This window comes from Equus asinus, chromosome 9 (assembly GCF_041296235.1).
Source record: "Equus asinus isolate D_3611 breed Donkey chromosome 9, EquAss-T2T_v2, whole genome shotgun sequence".
Classification (NCBI taxonomy): Eukaryota; Metazoa; Chordata; class Mammalia; order Perissodactyla; family Equidae; genus Equus; species Equus asinus.
Window position 1 is genome coordinate 31,704,439 of NC_091798.1, and position 15,628 is coordinate 31,720,066.

Genomic DNA, 15,628 nt, shown 5'->3' on the forward strand with positions numbered 1-15,628 from the left:
TCAAAGTTCTTCCTGTAACTGCTAATCTAGGGGGAAAAAAGACTAAGGCACTTAGCTCTTCCAGCTGTAATTTGCAATTTCTTTTCCTTCCAGTCTAGGAAACTGAGGCCGAATATTTGGTTTTAATTTAAACAAATCAGGGATGGATTTGAAGGCCCAAGTTTGGGACACTGTGTTGCGTTGGGTGTTAACGCAACATCGTCTCATCTACAAAATGGAGAGAATCTCTGAGCTGGTGGGACTGTTGTGAGCGCTCCAATATGCGTCATCCAAGGGCCACTGTTAGGATTTTTACCAAGTATGTGTCCTGCCTATACTGTTATTTACTTAACATTTTTATTTAAGTCAATTCAAGTTTTCACTTACATAAATTTATTTTAGAAAGAAACATTATATCAGTATCTAAAATAGAAAATCAGTATTAGTTGCATAAATAGAAAGCAGCCATAGAGATAAATAAATGAAAATACAACAAAATTATTAAGGTCTAACTGGAAGCCAATGCTCAGAGCTTGCCCAATGCTTCCATGTTCAAAAGGGAGATAAGGGGTGTTGGAGAGCTGTCAGGGTCACCCCACCTCTCGTGAGGGACAATGTAAGCTAGGAGGGGTTGAAAGAGAATTTACCAGAGATGAACTGCCAAACCTTGAGTTAATATGATTTAATGACAAGTTGCATTCCACACGTTTTGGAAACGTAGAGAGAAGGGAAGCGAAGCTGCTTTTATTTTTAACTACTATTATATTCAATTCAAATTAGGTTTCTCCTTTCCCTTTCCTTTTTTTTTCAGCTCATCTCAGAACATATCTTAGATGATGATAATAATAATAATAATAATAATAATAATAATAATAACAATGTAGCAATAATAAGGGAAGCGAACATTTGATGAGCTCCTTTCTGCTAGGCTCCGTGGTAAGTGCTTTACGTGGTTTATCTCATTTAATCCTCATAAAATCCTTACAAAGACCAGAATTTCCCCTGCTTTCCAGATGAGCAAAGCTCAGCTGAGAGATCTGGTGACCGGCCCAAGGTAAGAGACCTAGGAAGTGGGAATTTGGAATGCGAACTCAGGCTGCCTGGTTGTAAAGCCCACAGTCCTAAGTGTGCGCAACACTGTTCACGATCGGGATTCCTCTATTCCACAGTCACGTGTTGGACCCTCGGCTGGGAGAGAACAGTGAACAAGCCACGGGGTGTCCCTTCCCTCATGTTACCTAAGAATTGCCCTTCCACGTCCGCTTGGGACCTGGAGAGGAACTTGGGACATGCCTATTCCAGAGTGAAACGCTGCCGCTCACTTGCTCTGTTGTTTTCTTCTGTTCCCTTCCACTTGCTGAGCTTCAAAATTTCCATGTTTAAACAATGGAGGGATTCAGGTAGAGGACTGATCGGGAGGAAAGGCCCTTCTGCACTGATCTTTCATAGTGTTTCCAGTATTCAGCTGCCTGGAGTTACTGAATAACCAGCAACGGCCCCTGAAAATCAGATGTGTGAGCCCAAAGAGAGCATTAGTCTTTTCTATCTCAGACCATCGCTGGGGCTGCGCATACCAGCAGTGGTCCCAATAGAAGGGAATTTGACTTCCCTGTTTTTCAGTTGGAACTTGGATCACTGTTTGGCTTTGCTCCCAGTGGCCCCATCAGCTCACCATGGGAGGCACTTTACAGTTTCTCTGCACTTTTGCAGCAAGCTCTCTGAGCCTTTCACGGCAACTTCGGGCGAGGGATTATTGAGTTCATTTTATAGAAAAGGAAACGGACTTTGTCAGGGAAAAGTGATTTGCCCAAGGACGCAGAGCTTATGTGGGGCCGAAGTCAGGGCTGAAACCACTTCTGATCTCTCTATTCTAACAGAGTGCTTTCTTCCTCCTCTTCTTTAAATTTATTTTATTTCTAAATATACAAATTATCTATTTTTAGACTATATAAATAATGGGCTATCCAAATAATGTATTTATGCAATCCATCTCTGTTATAAAAAGTTCTAATAATATAGATACAGCGAAATATCCTTGACTCTAACTGAATCCCACGCCCCTCCCAAGAATTGCCCTTATCACCTGCCTTATATAATTCAAGAACGTGTTCTGCATATTTACATATGTACAAATATACATCTAAACACATATGTTTGCTTTGGTTCTTATATATAAATGAGGCTGTATATAATAATCTGCAACTTGCCTTTTTCAACAGTACGCCTTATACATCATTTCACATCAACACGTGATTCTTCATTCTTTTTAGTTGTGTGTGCATTTCACAGGATAGACGTTGTGTAGTTTGCAGTGTTATTTCTTTTATGTTCTAGCAGCATCCCACGTCTGAGTGGGGCGTTTGAAGCCTGCAGCAGAAAATCAGCAGCCTCCGTTTTTCTGGCACTGTGCTAACCATTTGAGGGTCAGCTGGAGTGGTTCCAAGCTTAGGCGGCAGCAGCCACTGTGACTTGGCGGCTTCCCTGTGGGGAAGGCCAGCCCTTGCATGGGCCTCACCTGGCCCCCTCCCTCCCTTTGAGGGACCGAGACTCTGCTCAAGTTGCACAAGCTGTGGGGTCAGATTGATGACATCCTGCTTCCACCACACCCCTTCTGAGATGTGTGTTTCTGAGCAGGATCTTTAACCTGCTAAGCCCTAATTTCCCCAACAGTAAAGCAGGGGACGTAGTGATCAGACACTTTACAGTGTTCGCATGAGGATGTACGGAAAGCACTTGGTAAACGCTTTCAAAAATTCTTTATTTCCTCTTAAAGGTCTCACCAGTTCTCTCTGCTTCCTAGCATCCTGGGATATGGTCTAAGGAACATAAAAGTTATGGAAAGATTAGTTAAAAAACAAACAAAAATAGAGGGAATTACAGTGGAAGCAATACTACCTCCACTCGCGTCACATTTTCCAGTTTACTGAAGGCTGTCATTGGACCGTCACAACTGCCCTGGGGGGTGGATATATTATTTGTTGTTACCATTTTATAGATGAAGAACCTGAGGCTCCAGAATAGAGGCGGCGACCACCTCCAGGTCACTCAGCAGTCGTCTGAGGGAGTCAGATCTGAAGCCAGGTCTTCTGATTCCAAATATGAAGACCCCGTAAGAACTGTGGTGCCAGCTGTTGTTCAGAGATTGTTAGGACTCATACACCTGACAGCACCATGAGAGAGACATGAGTCTCTCTCCAACAGTGACATTAATTCAGTAATCCATCAAGGAAACGTTTCTTAAGTCCTTTTCAAGATGTGCCAGACACTGCGCCACAGGCCAGGGACACATAATTGAGTGGACAAACAGGACAATTCAATTCTCTATGGCAAGCGTGGGCCAACTGCGGCCTGGTGGCCAGATCCTCCAGCCTGTAAAGTAAGAATGGTTTTTGTTTTTTTAAGCGGTTGGGAAATAAAAAATATTTTGTGACATGTGAAATTCAAATTTATGCCTATACATAAAGTTTTATTGTAACATGGCCCCACCGATTCACTGACGCGTCTTCTATGGCTCTTTCACACTCCAACGGCAGGGTTGAGTAGTTGTCATAGTTGAGCCTAAAATATTACTGTCTGGCCCTATACAGAAAGTGTGCTGACTTCTGCCAGAGGGCAATCACTACTCAGCCATTCATTCCACAGACAATTTACCAAATGCCTACTGCAGAGGGCATCTTCCAAGTTCTGTTTGTTTTTCAGTTGTTCCAGTCTGGGCATCTTTAGAATGATTTTAGCGCTCTCTGCCGCACTTCTACTTTTTCTAAGAGGGTTGGTTGAGACTAAGAGAAAGCAACAAAAGTTACAAAGCAGCGGCCTCTAGCGGCTGTTCTAAGCATTATTTAGAGGATTTGTTTATGGTTACAGTGAAAAACCAGGGTTTGAGTCTTAGCTGAGGGTTGGGGATTCTGTATTATTTTGAAATATCTAGAATGTTCTATAATTTGTTTCCTACATCTTGCTGATCACAGTTCTAACCTGGAGAGCGGAACACATTCTTTTAGTTAAAAGGGGGGTTAGCTGAGTTAAAAACAAAGTAATGAAGAGATGAGTGAATGCAGTAGCTAACCGTCTTCCTAACGTAATAGGAAGAATTTTCAGTCTTGGAAGAGAGAACTTTGAAGACAGACACTGATTATGGTTCATGCTACTTTAGTGTGGGAAAACTTGCTGGCATACTTGCATTTCTTTTTTTAAAAATTTTTATTTTTATTTTTTATTTTTTGAAGATTAGCCCTGAGCTAACATCTGTGCCCACCTCCCTCCACTTTGTGGGACGCCTGCCACAGCATGGCTTGATAAGCAATGTGTGGGTCTGCACCTGGGATCCGAACCAGTGAACCTCAGGCTGCTGAAGCAGAATCTGCAAACATAACCACTGCGCCACCAGGCTGGCCCCTGGCATCCCTGCATTTCTATGGACACTAATGATATGGAGGCAGCCCAACAGGAATCAGGCACGTGGATTCTTGTCCTGCCTGACTTGACCGGAGTGAGCAATTTTCCTTCTCTGGGCTTCAGTTATTCCCCTGTAAATGAAGCAGTTGGACTAGATAATCTCTAAAGGCCCTTACACCTCACAGAGACCACAATTACCTATTTTATTTGGAAAGCGTTTATAAAATTTTTCCAGAGACCTTCAGTTTAAGCAATTTGGTGAGGTCACTCAGCTGGCAAATGGTAAAGCCATCCCTCAAATGCAGGTGTTGCTCTAAGCTGCTTTGCTCTTGACCCTGACGCTGTAGTACTGCTTATGTCACTGCCATCTTAGGGTTATTTCTCTCCTTGAGAAAGGCCATCTCCCGGTGCCCAGCTATTTCGGGAAGTTCTGCTGTTCCCAGTGTTCTGCTGGATAGAGTTCTGTGAGTTGATCATCTTGCAGCTCAGAATTTTAAAAACGAGAAAGGTCAGAAATTGGATTACGCTAGAATCTTTCTTATTTAGACACAATTCTACATATTCCTTTTCTATGTAGTATTTGCTACTCTTCTTTAAAAAGAGGGATTCAAATCGAAGGCAAGAAAAAGTTTTTAATAAACTTTTATTTTTATATTCAAGATAAAGCATATACACAATTGAATGTGGAAATAAATAACTAGAAATGCTTTGGAAACTTATCCATTTCCCCCTCAAACTCAATTTTTTTTAAAACTCATGAGTCTTTTTACTTATTTTAAGAAATATGGCAACTATAATACCAAGAGAAAAAAAACACAAGTTTGTACAGAAACATATAGCCGCCTGACTATAGGGTTTAGTTGGTGTTTTAATAGTAACACACAAAAAAACACACCAGACACAAAAACTCTTCAACAGATTTACTCAAACAGCTTCGCTCGAGAAGAAAAAGGCACAGATTTTAAGGGGATGACAGTGATTATTAAGAATATGGTAAATGGGGGCTCAGCCAAAAAGTGACACTTTATGAACTGTCAGGAAAAATGAAGAAAATGAACTCTTTCCAATTATCCGCCTTCATTAAAATGAATTTTTAAATTAAATTGTATAAACATATGATATAAAGTTGGTACTTAGGAAGTGTCTTTGTATATTTCCTCTATGTACAAATCTTTGTATATAACTTCAAGGTTCCTTATACATTTCCTATATACCAAACTGAGCCAGGGCCCCCAAACGGCACACCCCGAGTCCCTGTGAGCTCTCTGGCAGCTTGATGGCCCCAGCAGCTTTCTGCTAGAATAGCTGGAAAGTAGGAGGGACCAGTCAAATGTAGTCATCTTCTACTGGCTCTCCATTGACATCACAATAGTGGATAAAAATTGCCACTACTCGCTGAAACACACCCTTCTTCATCTGACGCATCTCTGAAATTTCCTCTCCTATCGTTTCCATACAGATGTCTGCAGACAGCTGCCCTTTCCTTCGAGGAGCATAGATGGTGCCTTGGAAATCAGAAAGAAAAGGGGAAACATGTATGATTACCAGAATCATGTGGAAAGTCACTCTGATTGAGCTGGTCCATGAGATATGCCATATACTGTAATGCGATGCTATTGATGTACATAGAACTCATGAAATGGGTCCCCATTGGTTTAGTTACATCCAATTTGATGCCTAAAACAGCACACATGATTAAAGGCCCACGGTGAAAACGTACCAGAGAGGTAGTCCATGAAATCCATTTCCTCATAAAATACTTTTAAAAAACTCCCACAAATGGATATTCAAGTGTGCTAACACTTAGAATTATATTCAAAAGTTTCTTCAAGTTTCTCCCCAAATATCTATACCTAAATCATAAGTTCCTACATACTACTCAACAAGAAGCAGGAGAATAATTAGCATAACTGGAACAATTTTGAAACAATGCAGTTGACAAATTCTTCAATAATGAGTAACAAAATTATAAACATTTAAATAACAAAAATATCTAGGTAGGAAAGTCTGTCTGAAGGAATCCTTCCTACCAACCCCCATATATTCCCAGGAAGTCAACTGATGATCTGTTGTACAAATTTAGAGCTATTTTTTGTGGGGGGAGAACCAAACAATAACAAAAAGCAAACAAAAACACTTACATGGGAAGCAATTTAAAAGCTACACTGCTCCTAACTCTCAAACAAAACATTAAGTATAGCAGGATATACTCAAACTAGAGAATACAAATCAAGTCAGGTCATAATTACTTTCTTCATCGTCTTCAAAATCGTATCTGGCGAAGCTGTTGGGTTCTGCTGCCCGTAATGATCTCAACCAAGGGAAGTCAGAAATCATGGAATATGGGGCTCCATCCACAACACCTAAAACAAGAAGACAGATGAGCTGTGCTACTGGGGTGGAAGTAACGACAGGATCACACAGTGCAGTACTTTGTAAGCAGAATGTACAATGTGCTTTCATCCCCCATGGTAGAAAAGCACTGGACCAGGAGACGTAGCTTCCAGGACTAGCTCTGCTCCTATTCGGTCATGTGATCTTGGTCATCATTTGCTGTCATTAAGCCTCAACTTCTCCCTCCCTCTCTCTAAAACAACAAGGTTGAAACAGGTACCCTCAAGTCACTTCCAACTCTCAACTGTAGCAAGTTTTACTTCAACACGGCTGCTGATTATTTTAGGGATGCTAAAGACTCATACAGGGAAAGCAATATTTATCTGGTCCCTGCTACCTGCGGATATTCAAAACACCCATTATTTGGATGAATTCTAAGGTTCCCATCCTGTCTTCCCTAGGACATGTCTCTCCAACCAGCTAGCTAAGAGGTATTTAGCTTTCCATGCACTGTAAACGCTCACCCTCTAACGTGTAGATTTCCCTGCCCCAGGGGTACTTGGGGCACTTCTTTAAGTCGTCTTCACTTCGTGTGGCTTCAGGGAAGAATTCATACTTAATAAGCTCTCTGGAGGCAACAAGAAAAATTAAGAAAAATTACAAAACTGGAAATAATGCTGGGGTATGGGGTAGAAAGGAACTGTCAAAACTGTGTCAGGCCTAGATTCTAATGAACATCTCAGATAAAATATTAAATACCTAACAGAAGTAGGGTACACTCAAACTAGAGAATACAGACCTAGTCAGGTCAAGATTACTTTCTTCTTTATCTTCAAGATCCTATTAGGTAAAGAAAGCAAGCTACTCTCTAAACAAATGTCTCATGTATATAAAGTGCTTAATATATAATGTCTATATAACGAATGCATAACAAGTCCAGTTTTCCGATGATGTAAAGTGTCACAGTTTAAGAGCTCGATTTAACTCTTTTCCATGCCCCAAGACTAAAGGAATGAAGTCAAATGCACATGTACAGTCTGTTCTTGCATTTTTTCCCCTAAGTTTTCTAAGTTTGAAAATAAAAAGTTATAAATAGACACATACGCTTTTTAGTTTTAAGTCCTCATTTCTTGAGTTTTCCACTTATATTTTATATGTTTCAGTGCCTAAAAAGCCCAGATGAAATTATTTAAAAGAACAACTAGGATTTCCCTAATTTTCAGTCATTTCCCTCACCACGGGCCCCCAGGGGCCGCAGATTACTTACTGATTGATGTTTGCTATAGTGTCCATCCAGCTGCGAATGCGCACCTTATTCCGGACATTGGGAGGGTTACTGAATTCATGGATGATACAGATGTGATAGGGGTAGGGACCACTAAATAGCTTCTGCTCCAGTGTGAGTGTGTCCACCTAGTGAAGACATCACAGAGAGGGCTTTGGACCAAGGAAGAGAATGCCTTAGAAATCTATCTCCCAGACCTTGAACAACCTTCCCTTGGGATTTCCGTTTTAAAATCTTTTGCTGATTTGAAAATCAAACAGTCACATTCAGCCCTAAACATAGCTTGCCATGCTGGGGCTGAGGCTTAGCAAATTCTTCGGTCTAGCAAGCTCAGCGTTTTACATCTCACTGTTATATAAATGCCCATTAAACTAGAGAATCTGGACTCAGGTAACTGATCCCAGGAATCCACTTCTGAGCATGCCCCTTATAGGTTTAGGTACTGACCACATTATGGGACCGTGAATGTGTAGTACCATACACCCTCATCGACTGGACTACTGCCCATTCCTAAAGACACATTTCCTTGCCCCCTTGTAGTCTTTGATGACACTGCTTTCTTCTCATGGAACCCCTCTTCCCTATCTCTCCTTATGAAAGCCCACTCTGCCATCTTTGTGGCATACACATCTACCTCCTTCTCTGAAAGGCAAACTTCTTGAGGGAAGGATGATGTCCTGTGTATTTTTCAGCCAACAAACAATTTGTTTGTTTGTTTTGAGGAAGATTAGCTCTGAGCCAACTTCTGCTGCCAATCCTCCATTGTTTTCTTTTTTTTTTGCTGAGGAAGACTGGCCCTGAGCTCACATCTGTGCCCATCTTCCTCTACTTTTTCTTATATGTGGGATGCCTACCACAGCATGCTTGCCAAGTGGTGCCATGTCTGCACCTGGGATCCAAACCGGCGAACCCTGGGCCGCTGAAGCGGAACATGAAAACTTAACCGCTGCGCCACCAGACCAGCCCCTATTTGTGTGTTGAAATGACTCTTTGGGGGCCAGGCTCAAAGACTAACTGCAAAGGTTGTTTAATATTTCCTTTAAGCTTTCTTTTGGCATCAAGTACAGAGTACAATGTTTACTCTTTTTTTTTTCCAGTTTTATTGAGAAATAATTGACATACATCACTGTATAGGTTTAAGACGTACAGCATGAAAGTCTGATTTATACATATTGTGAAATGACTGCCAAAGTAGGTTCAGCCAACATCCGTCATCTCAAATAGATAGAATAAAAAGAAAATGTTTACTCTTAATAATAATGATAATGATAATAATAATAGTGGCTATCATATGACTGCTTACTATGTGCCAGCAACTGTTCTAACACTTCACGTGCATTAATTTAACCATCACATTAACTGTAGGGTTTTTTTATTCCACCATTACAGATGAAGAAACTAAGACACAGAAGTTGAGTAATCTGCTGCAGGTCAGTGAACTAGAATTTGAATCAGGCAGTCTGAAATCTGTCTGTGCTCTTAACCACAGGCAACTTTTAACAAGTATAAAAACTTGTCAAATAACAACTCCCTTCATCATATAACTTGCTAAAAACCCCCAAAAGTCTAGCAGAGAAGCATTAAGGAGGAAAACTGGCAAGGCAGTCTAGCTTGGTCAAAAGAACTCTGGAGAATCTAAAGACTCATTACTGTGGGTTGAGTGTATGAATGAATGCCAAATCTAAACAGGCTGAAGACTAAAAAACAAAAAACCACTGCACTGTGTGTCATAAGAAAGGAGCAAGCTCGTTACCTGCTGCATTGGCCGTAGGTAGATGATGCGGTTCCGCTCTGGAGGCATCCTTAGTATCTGGTCTAGTACCTGATCCATATTCAGCTTCTTGCATTGTGCATAGTCAAATCGGTTTACAATTGGTGCATTTTCTACTTTTAAATGTTTCAGTACCCTGCACCTGGTAGCTACAAAATGAAGACAACGGTAAGCTCTACAAACGAGTTATACAAACTAATAGGCCAATGAATAGCCTATGTGGAATCATCTTTGGAGGACTGGCCTAACTTTTATTAGTATAAATTACTGCAGATATAAACATTTTTCACATAGGTCACATAGGTCAAGTACCACCATAAAGTACAACTGACACATCAGAACGATCTGGAAAATGTGATTCTGTCCTGTTCAAAAGGGGGTCACCTTCATGCTAGAAGGGATGTTAAGGTATCTTTTCCTAGCTAAGATTTTACTGGCAAGGAATCCAACACCCAGAGAATGACCTGGATAAACATAGGAATTTCTTAGGAAATATTTATTGAAAAGAATGAAAAATGGTAACTATTAAATTATACAATTTTAACAGTAATGGGTAAATAAATCTGAAAAAATTCACATATATTATCTTTCATTCATCCACAGGAAATGAGCAGAATTAATTTTAATTCCTATTATTTCCTATTTTTCCTAATTTTATTCCTATTAAGTATAAAAGCAGAACTTTAAAAATAAAGTTCCAGAACTATTTGGATACTTTGGTCTAAAGTTGTACAGTCCAATGTGGTAGCCACTAGCCACCTGTGGCTGGTTAAATCTAAATTAATTGAAATGTAATAAAATTAACAATTCAGTTCCTCGGGCATGAGCCATAGTTCAAGTATTCCACAGTCACATGTGGCCAATGGTTACCATACTGAACAGTGCAGACACAGAACACTTCTGTCACTGCACAAAGTTCTACTCAAAGTGCTGGTCTGAAACATGACTAAATATTCTTCCTGTTTAACATATAAAATGTGGGATTATAGACAAAAGTAACTGTGATATAATAAACATATTTTTTTAATTAAAAAAATTTTTATTGAGGTAATCTTGGTTTATAACATTCTATAAATTTCAGCTGTCCATCATTATATTTCGATTTCTGTGTAGACTACATTGTCTTTACCATCCAAAGTCTAACTGCTATCTGTCACCATACATCTGTGCCCTTTTACCTCTTTCATTCTCCCCACTCTCCCCGTCCCCTCTGGTAATAGATTGGTAACATCAATCTATTCTTTGTGTCCGTGTGTTTGGTTGTTTTCTATCTTCCCTATGGGGAATGAAATTTTACAGTATTTGGCTTGTGATTAAACACATTTAACTACAATAGTATACCAACTTCAGAAAAATATCTCCTTCCCTTTTTTTAATCTCAAATTTCAATCTGCTCCAATTTTTATCATAGATTTCAACCTGGTCCAACTCAAGAGAGAGAATCAGAAGAAAGATATTATAAAACCATAAGGCCAATATACTTGATCTTTTTAACATTTCACAAAGACAGCTACTATAACATCCTTGACTCAAATGCCATTATCTTCCTGAGCAATCTAGGCCTGTAACTAACTCTGACATTTGAACACTGAGCAAGTCTCCTGCCTTTCAGACTCATTTTCGCCTTCTGTGACATGGCAGGAGGGAGGGGAAGCAGTGCTGGGGACAGGAAAGGAGGAGAGAGAGGGAGGACTAGATAGCGATATGGTTCAGCGGTTCTCTGCTATAAAACCAGACATGGCTAAGGTCAGTTCTAATCTCATTTAGTCATCTCATCCACCATTGACTTGGTCAGTGGGTGTCTAGGGACTGAGCTACTTACCTAAGATCCTCTGTCCCATGATAAGCTGAGCTGAACAATTTGGTTTAAGGGCAAAAGGCAGGGCCTGAGGCCATGTGATCCATTAGTAAGTTAGACAAAATATGGAAACAATCACCAGAGAGTCAAGCACAGAGGTGAAAATCAGTCAGATTCTCAGAGCTCAAAGCAGAGAAAGGAATGAGAAGTCAACCAGCGGAGGCCGAAGGTTGAGAGTTAGAGTCTCAGACTTTCAGAGGGGAGATGCTGACAGCCTGCAAGCTCTTACAATGCTGCCTGAAGTTGGGCTGGGCTCCCCTGCTGTTTCGACCGCTGAGCTTTTGAGGGGCTCCTGTTCTGTTTCAGGAGGAAATTCTAGTAGGAGATAGTCATTTATTAGATGTTTTAAGACCCTGTTGGTTGGTATTGAGTAAAGTACCACCCCTTAAGGGTGAACATGGGGTCTAGGGCCCCCAGGACTGGAGTCTTCTAGAATTCAGGAGAGAGGTAGTATTTAAATCTAAGTTTTCTCTCTCCTTTCTGGGATTCTCCTAGTTTAAGACAACATGTTTGATAAAGATTTCTATGTTTTATTTACTACCAGTATTGTAGAAGTGCAAAGAAAAGAAGGTTCCTAAATATTTTTTTGCAATACTAATATAATACAAATTAACATTTACTAGGCTTTTTACTAGAGGTCAGACCCTCTACTGTATATCCAATCACTGCATTTAACCTTCACAAATGCTTTATAAGGTACAATTATGCACTTTACAGATTGAAAAAAATGAACACAGAGAATATATAACTTGCCCAAGGCAAGAAACAAGTCAGATTTTCATAATTTTACACAGATAGATATCAAAAATATAATTTTGAGTGAAAATGGAAAACTAAGATCATGTACAGGACATACTATGTATCTAAAATTTTTAAAGCTCACACAAAATAATACCCTATTGTTTGTTTAGAGAGAAATATGTATACAAGTAAAGATACGAAAGATAGACCGGAGAGACATATATTAAATACACAAGTATAGATGGTGGGAGCTGGTGGAATTGGCAGTGTAGGACAAATGCGACCAAAAAAGCAAAGTGGGGCTTGGACTAATGATAATGTGCCATGAATTGTGGTTATGACTGATCATATCAATCAAATACACAGCAGTTAAGCACTTAAGGCCCAGTCATCACTCCCCTCAAAAAACATTTACAAAAACACGTCCAACATGACACTGTTAGCAAATGGCAGAGGCAGGATGCAAGCTGAGGTCTATTTGACTCCAAAGCCCATACAGGTTGTTCATCTCCTGTGTCAGATTAGGAAGCAGTCACCATTTGGAAGAAATGGGAGGGGAGGCTATTTTAAAAGATGAACCAAGTCTCTGCACATGGTCCCTCACAAATACTATGGCGTAATTATTTGAGAACTACAGAATGAGGACAGAATTAGAAAGAATCCAACATAAGGATTCCTTTGAAAAAATGTTATATATAGTAATGTTATTGTAGTATTTATGAGTCCTTAATTCTTTAAACTCATTCTTGATGCTCTTGAATGACATGGACCTAAATACCTACCATGGATGAACATCATCTTCGGACAGTCTTTTAGCACTAGATCTGTGATTCCACAGTTGGTCATAGTAACTCCAACAAGATTTTTGGACTTTAATACAAGGACCTACAACGAGAAAAATTAAAAAGTTAGATGTATCACTCTATACTTTTCTTTTCTTTTTTTTGAAGATTGGCACCTGAGCTAATATCTGTTGCCAATCTTTTTTCTTTTCTTCTTCTCCCCAAAGGTCCCTGGTACATAGTTGTATATTCTAATGGTAGGTCCCTCTGGTTGTGCTACGTGGGACGCTGCCTCAGCGTGCCCTGATGAGTGGTGCTAGGTCCACAGCCGGGATCCAAACCAGCGAAACCCTGGGCCGCCTACTGAAGAGGAGCATGCAAACTTAACCACTCAGCCACAGGCCGACTTTTGTTTTTAAAGCTCAAATGTTTCCACTGGCACAAGTGATAAGCAGCTGTTACCAATTTCTTCCCTTTAGGGCAAAGAAATTATATAAGAATGGAAACTTGAGTCTCTTTCCATCATTCAGGAACTTGGCTAGACTGAAAGGTAAGTGAGAGTCTTTCCCTTCACCTGGACATGGTCATCCTCAATCACAGGATCACTGGTACTGGTAGACTTATCTGCTGTCCGCTTCCGCTTCATGGCATGACGTGACTTTGTTTTGGCAACCTCTAGAAAAAGCAACAGGGAAATCCAGATTTTAGCCTTGCTTTCTTTCCTTCAAGAGAGCACATTCAACTGCATATGTATAAACTCCATCAAGGCAACTCTCAAATCTGTGACTTGGTTCCCAATGGAATACAGTCAGATCGCTCTTTCCAACAGACTGTTCCAAAGCAAGATCGCCCTCCCTTATCTCAAACACATCTACATCAAACTTAATATCCCTTTTCATACCTGGGCCATTCCAACAACCTAATTAACATTCTCATCTCTAGTCACTCCGATTAAGGTCACTACCTTCCCGCTAAACAACTTTAAATTATTGACTATCTCTTAGCACATACGTTTCAATGCCTGACATTTGGAGCTGTGCTTTAGTCCCACCTGTTCTCAACTATTCCATACCATATCCTAGTCATCTCCCATTGACAATACCTCTGAAGCCAATAATCATTCTAGCTTCTTCTTGCCCAGAACACCTTTCCTGACTTCACCTTTTGAAATACCACCCATCCCTGAAAGGTCCAGCTCAAATGCCACCTGCTCTAACAAGTCATCCGGATCCCCAAACATTATATATGGTTCTGTAATCCCCTATATATTTGTTTTGTTTTGCTATTTAAGCTAAAACTTTCTTGAAGGCAACAGTGTCTTATTTCATCTTTGTATCAATGTCAGCCACTAGCAATGAGCTAAAATGAACACTTACTGAATGAACTAGCACTCAACATTCACTGAATGAATGAATGAATGCATCACAGTTACATAAATGGAATAAAAATAATAGCAAATATTTACTGAGCACTTACTGTGTGTCAGGCACTTTTCTAAGGGTTTTACTTGTATTAACTAATGTGATCCTTATAATAACCCTCTGAGATAGATTTATTATTCTCCTTACTTTACAGATTAGGAAACTGAGACATGGGAAAGTAAAATAGCTTGCCAAGGAGTAAGTGGTAGAACTAGGCGTCAAATCCAGGCAATCTGGTGCCAGTCACTATGCTAGAAAACCTGCAATCTCTTATCTGCCAAACCATGGTTAGTAAAGCTCTAATTCATTTACTAGTATTGTTCTAAAATATTATAGTTTAATTATAAAAGCAAATATTATGTTGAGTTTATTTAAATACACGTTCTAAATTCATCTCGAAGACTAAACAGGCATACATATATTCTAAAACAAGACACTAAAAGTCCCTGTCCTCATTTTTTATAATCAGCCTGTAGCAGAGCAGATACTGAATGAAATAAGGTTGACCCTCACAGATTAAATCCCACCATGGTGCTCTTTCAGATACACCACGAGATTACAAATATTCCGCCTGGTAAATCTCTAACTTCGAACATGAAAGATTACAAAGAAAGACAGGGATACAAGGTTCGAATACTGCAAATTTCCAATGGTTTTGGGTTAGATGGGAAGTCTAGAGACCTAGTCCAACTGTTTTTTTGACACACCTGAACCCTTTCCTCCACCATTTGAAATCTTTGTGAAACCCTACTATGCGAAACAATTGAAAGCAGCTGCTTTGGCTGAAGCCTAAAAGGGAGCCCAAGAGTTCTACCCATCAAACTTCCTCCAAGGACCCTGAACCCAAGCAAAACCCTGGGGTTCTGGAAAAACATGAAAACTATTCCTGAAGAAACCTGATGCAAAATCTAATTATCTTCATTGACAAAGAATCTTCTAAATGCAGCACCTTTCACGTGACAGCCAAAATTCACACACATGTTAGAACCAATAATCGGTCCTGGTTCCCTCTCCCAGTACCATGAAAATAAAAACAATCGAAAAACAAAAAAAGGTCTTTCT

General features: G+C 39.9%; 2 protein-coding genes across 16 annotated transcripts in view; one reads left to right on the plus strand and one right to left on the minus strand.

Moving 5' to 3' along the window:
* The window catches only part of HTR4 (5-hydroxytryptamine receptor 4), a 172,653-nt gene extending 167,769 nt beyond the window's left edge, over window positions 1-4,884 (plus strand). For 3 of the 7 annotated variants that reach the window (XR_011505776.1, XR_011505781.1, XR_011505782.1), the window contains one exon: window positions 94-4,191. The gene's annotated coding sequence lies outside the window, so the exon portion shown is untranslated. The other 4 variants (XR_011505780.1, XR_011505777.1, XR_011505778.1 and 1 more) reach the window with 4 other exon arrangements.
* Window positions 4,885-5,000: 116 nt separating this feature from the next.
* The window catches only part of FBXO38 (F-box protein 38), a 55,361-nt gene continuing 44,733 nt past the window's right edge, over window positions 5,001-15,628 (minus strand). For all 9 annotated transcript variants that reach the window (XM_014852583.3, XM_014852580.3, XM_014852575.3 and 6 more), the window contains 7 exons: window positions 13,720-13,820; window positions 13,146-13,248; window positions 9,747-9,913; window positions 7,976-8,121; window positions 7,233-7,336; window positions 6,624-6,737; window positions 5,001-5,879 (listed from right to left, as the gene is read on the minus strand). In XM_014852583.3, the coding sequence (XP_014708069.1) occupies window positions 5,701-5,879; window positions 6,624-6,737; window positions 7,233-7,336; window positions 7,976-8,121; window positions 9,747-9,913; window positions 13,146-13,248; window positions 13,720-13,820 (914 nt within the window). In that variant the 3' untranslated portion in view covers window positions 5,001-5,700. The remainder of the gene's footprint in view (window positions 5,880-6,623; window positions 6,738-7,232; window positions 7,337-7,975; window positions 8,122-9,746; window positions 9,914-13,145; window positions 13,249-13,719; window positions 13,821-15,628) is intronic.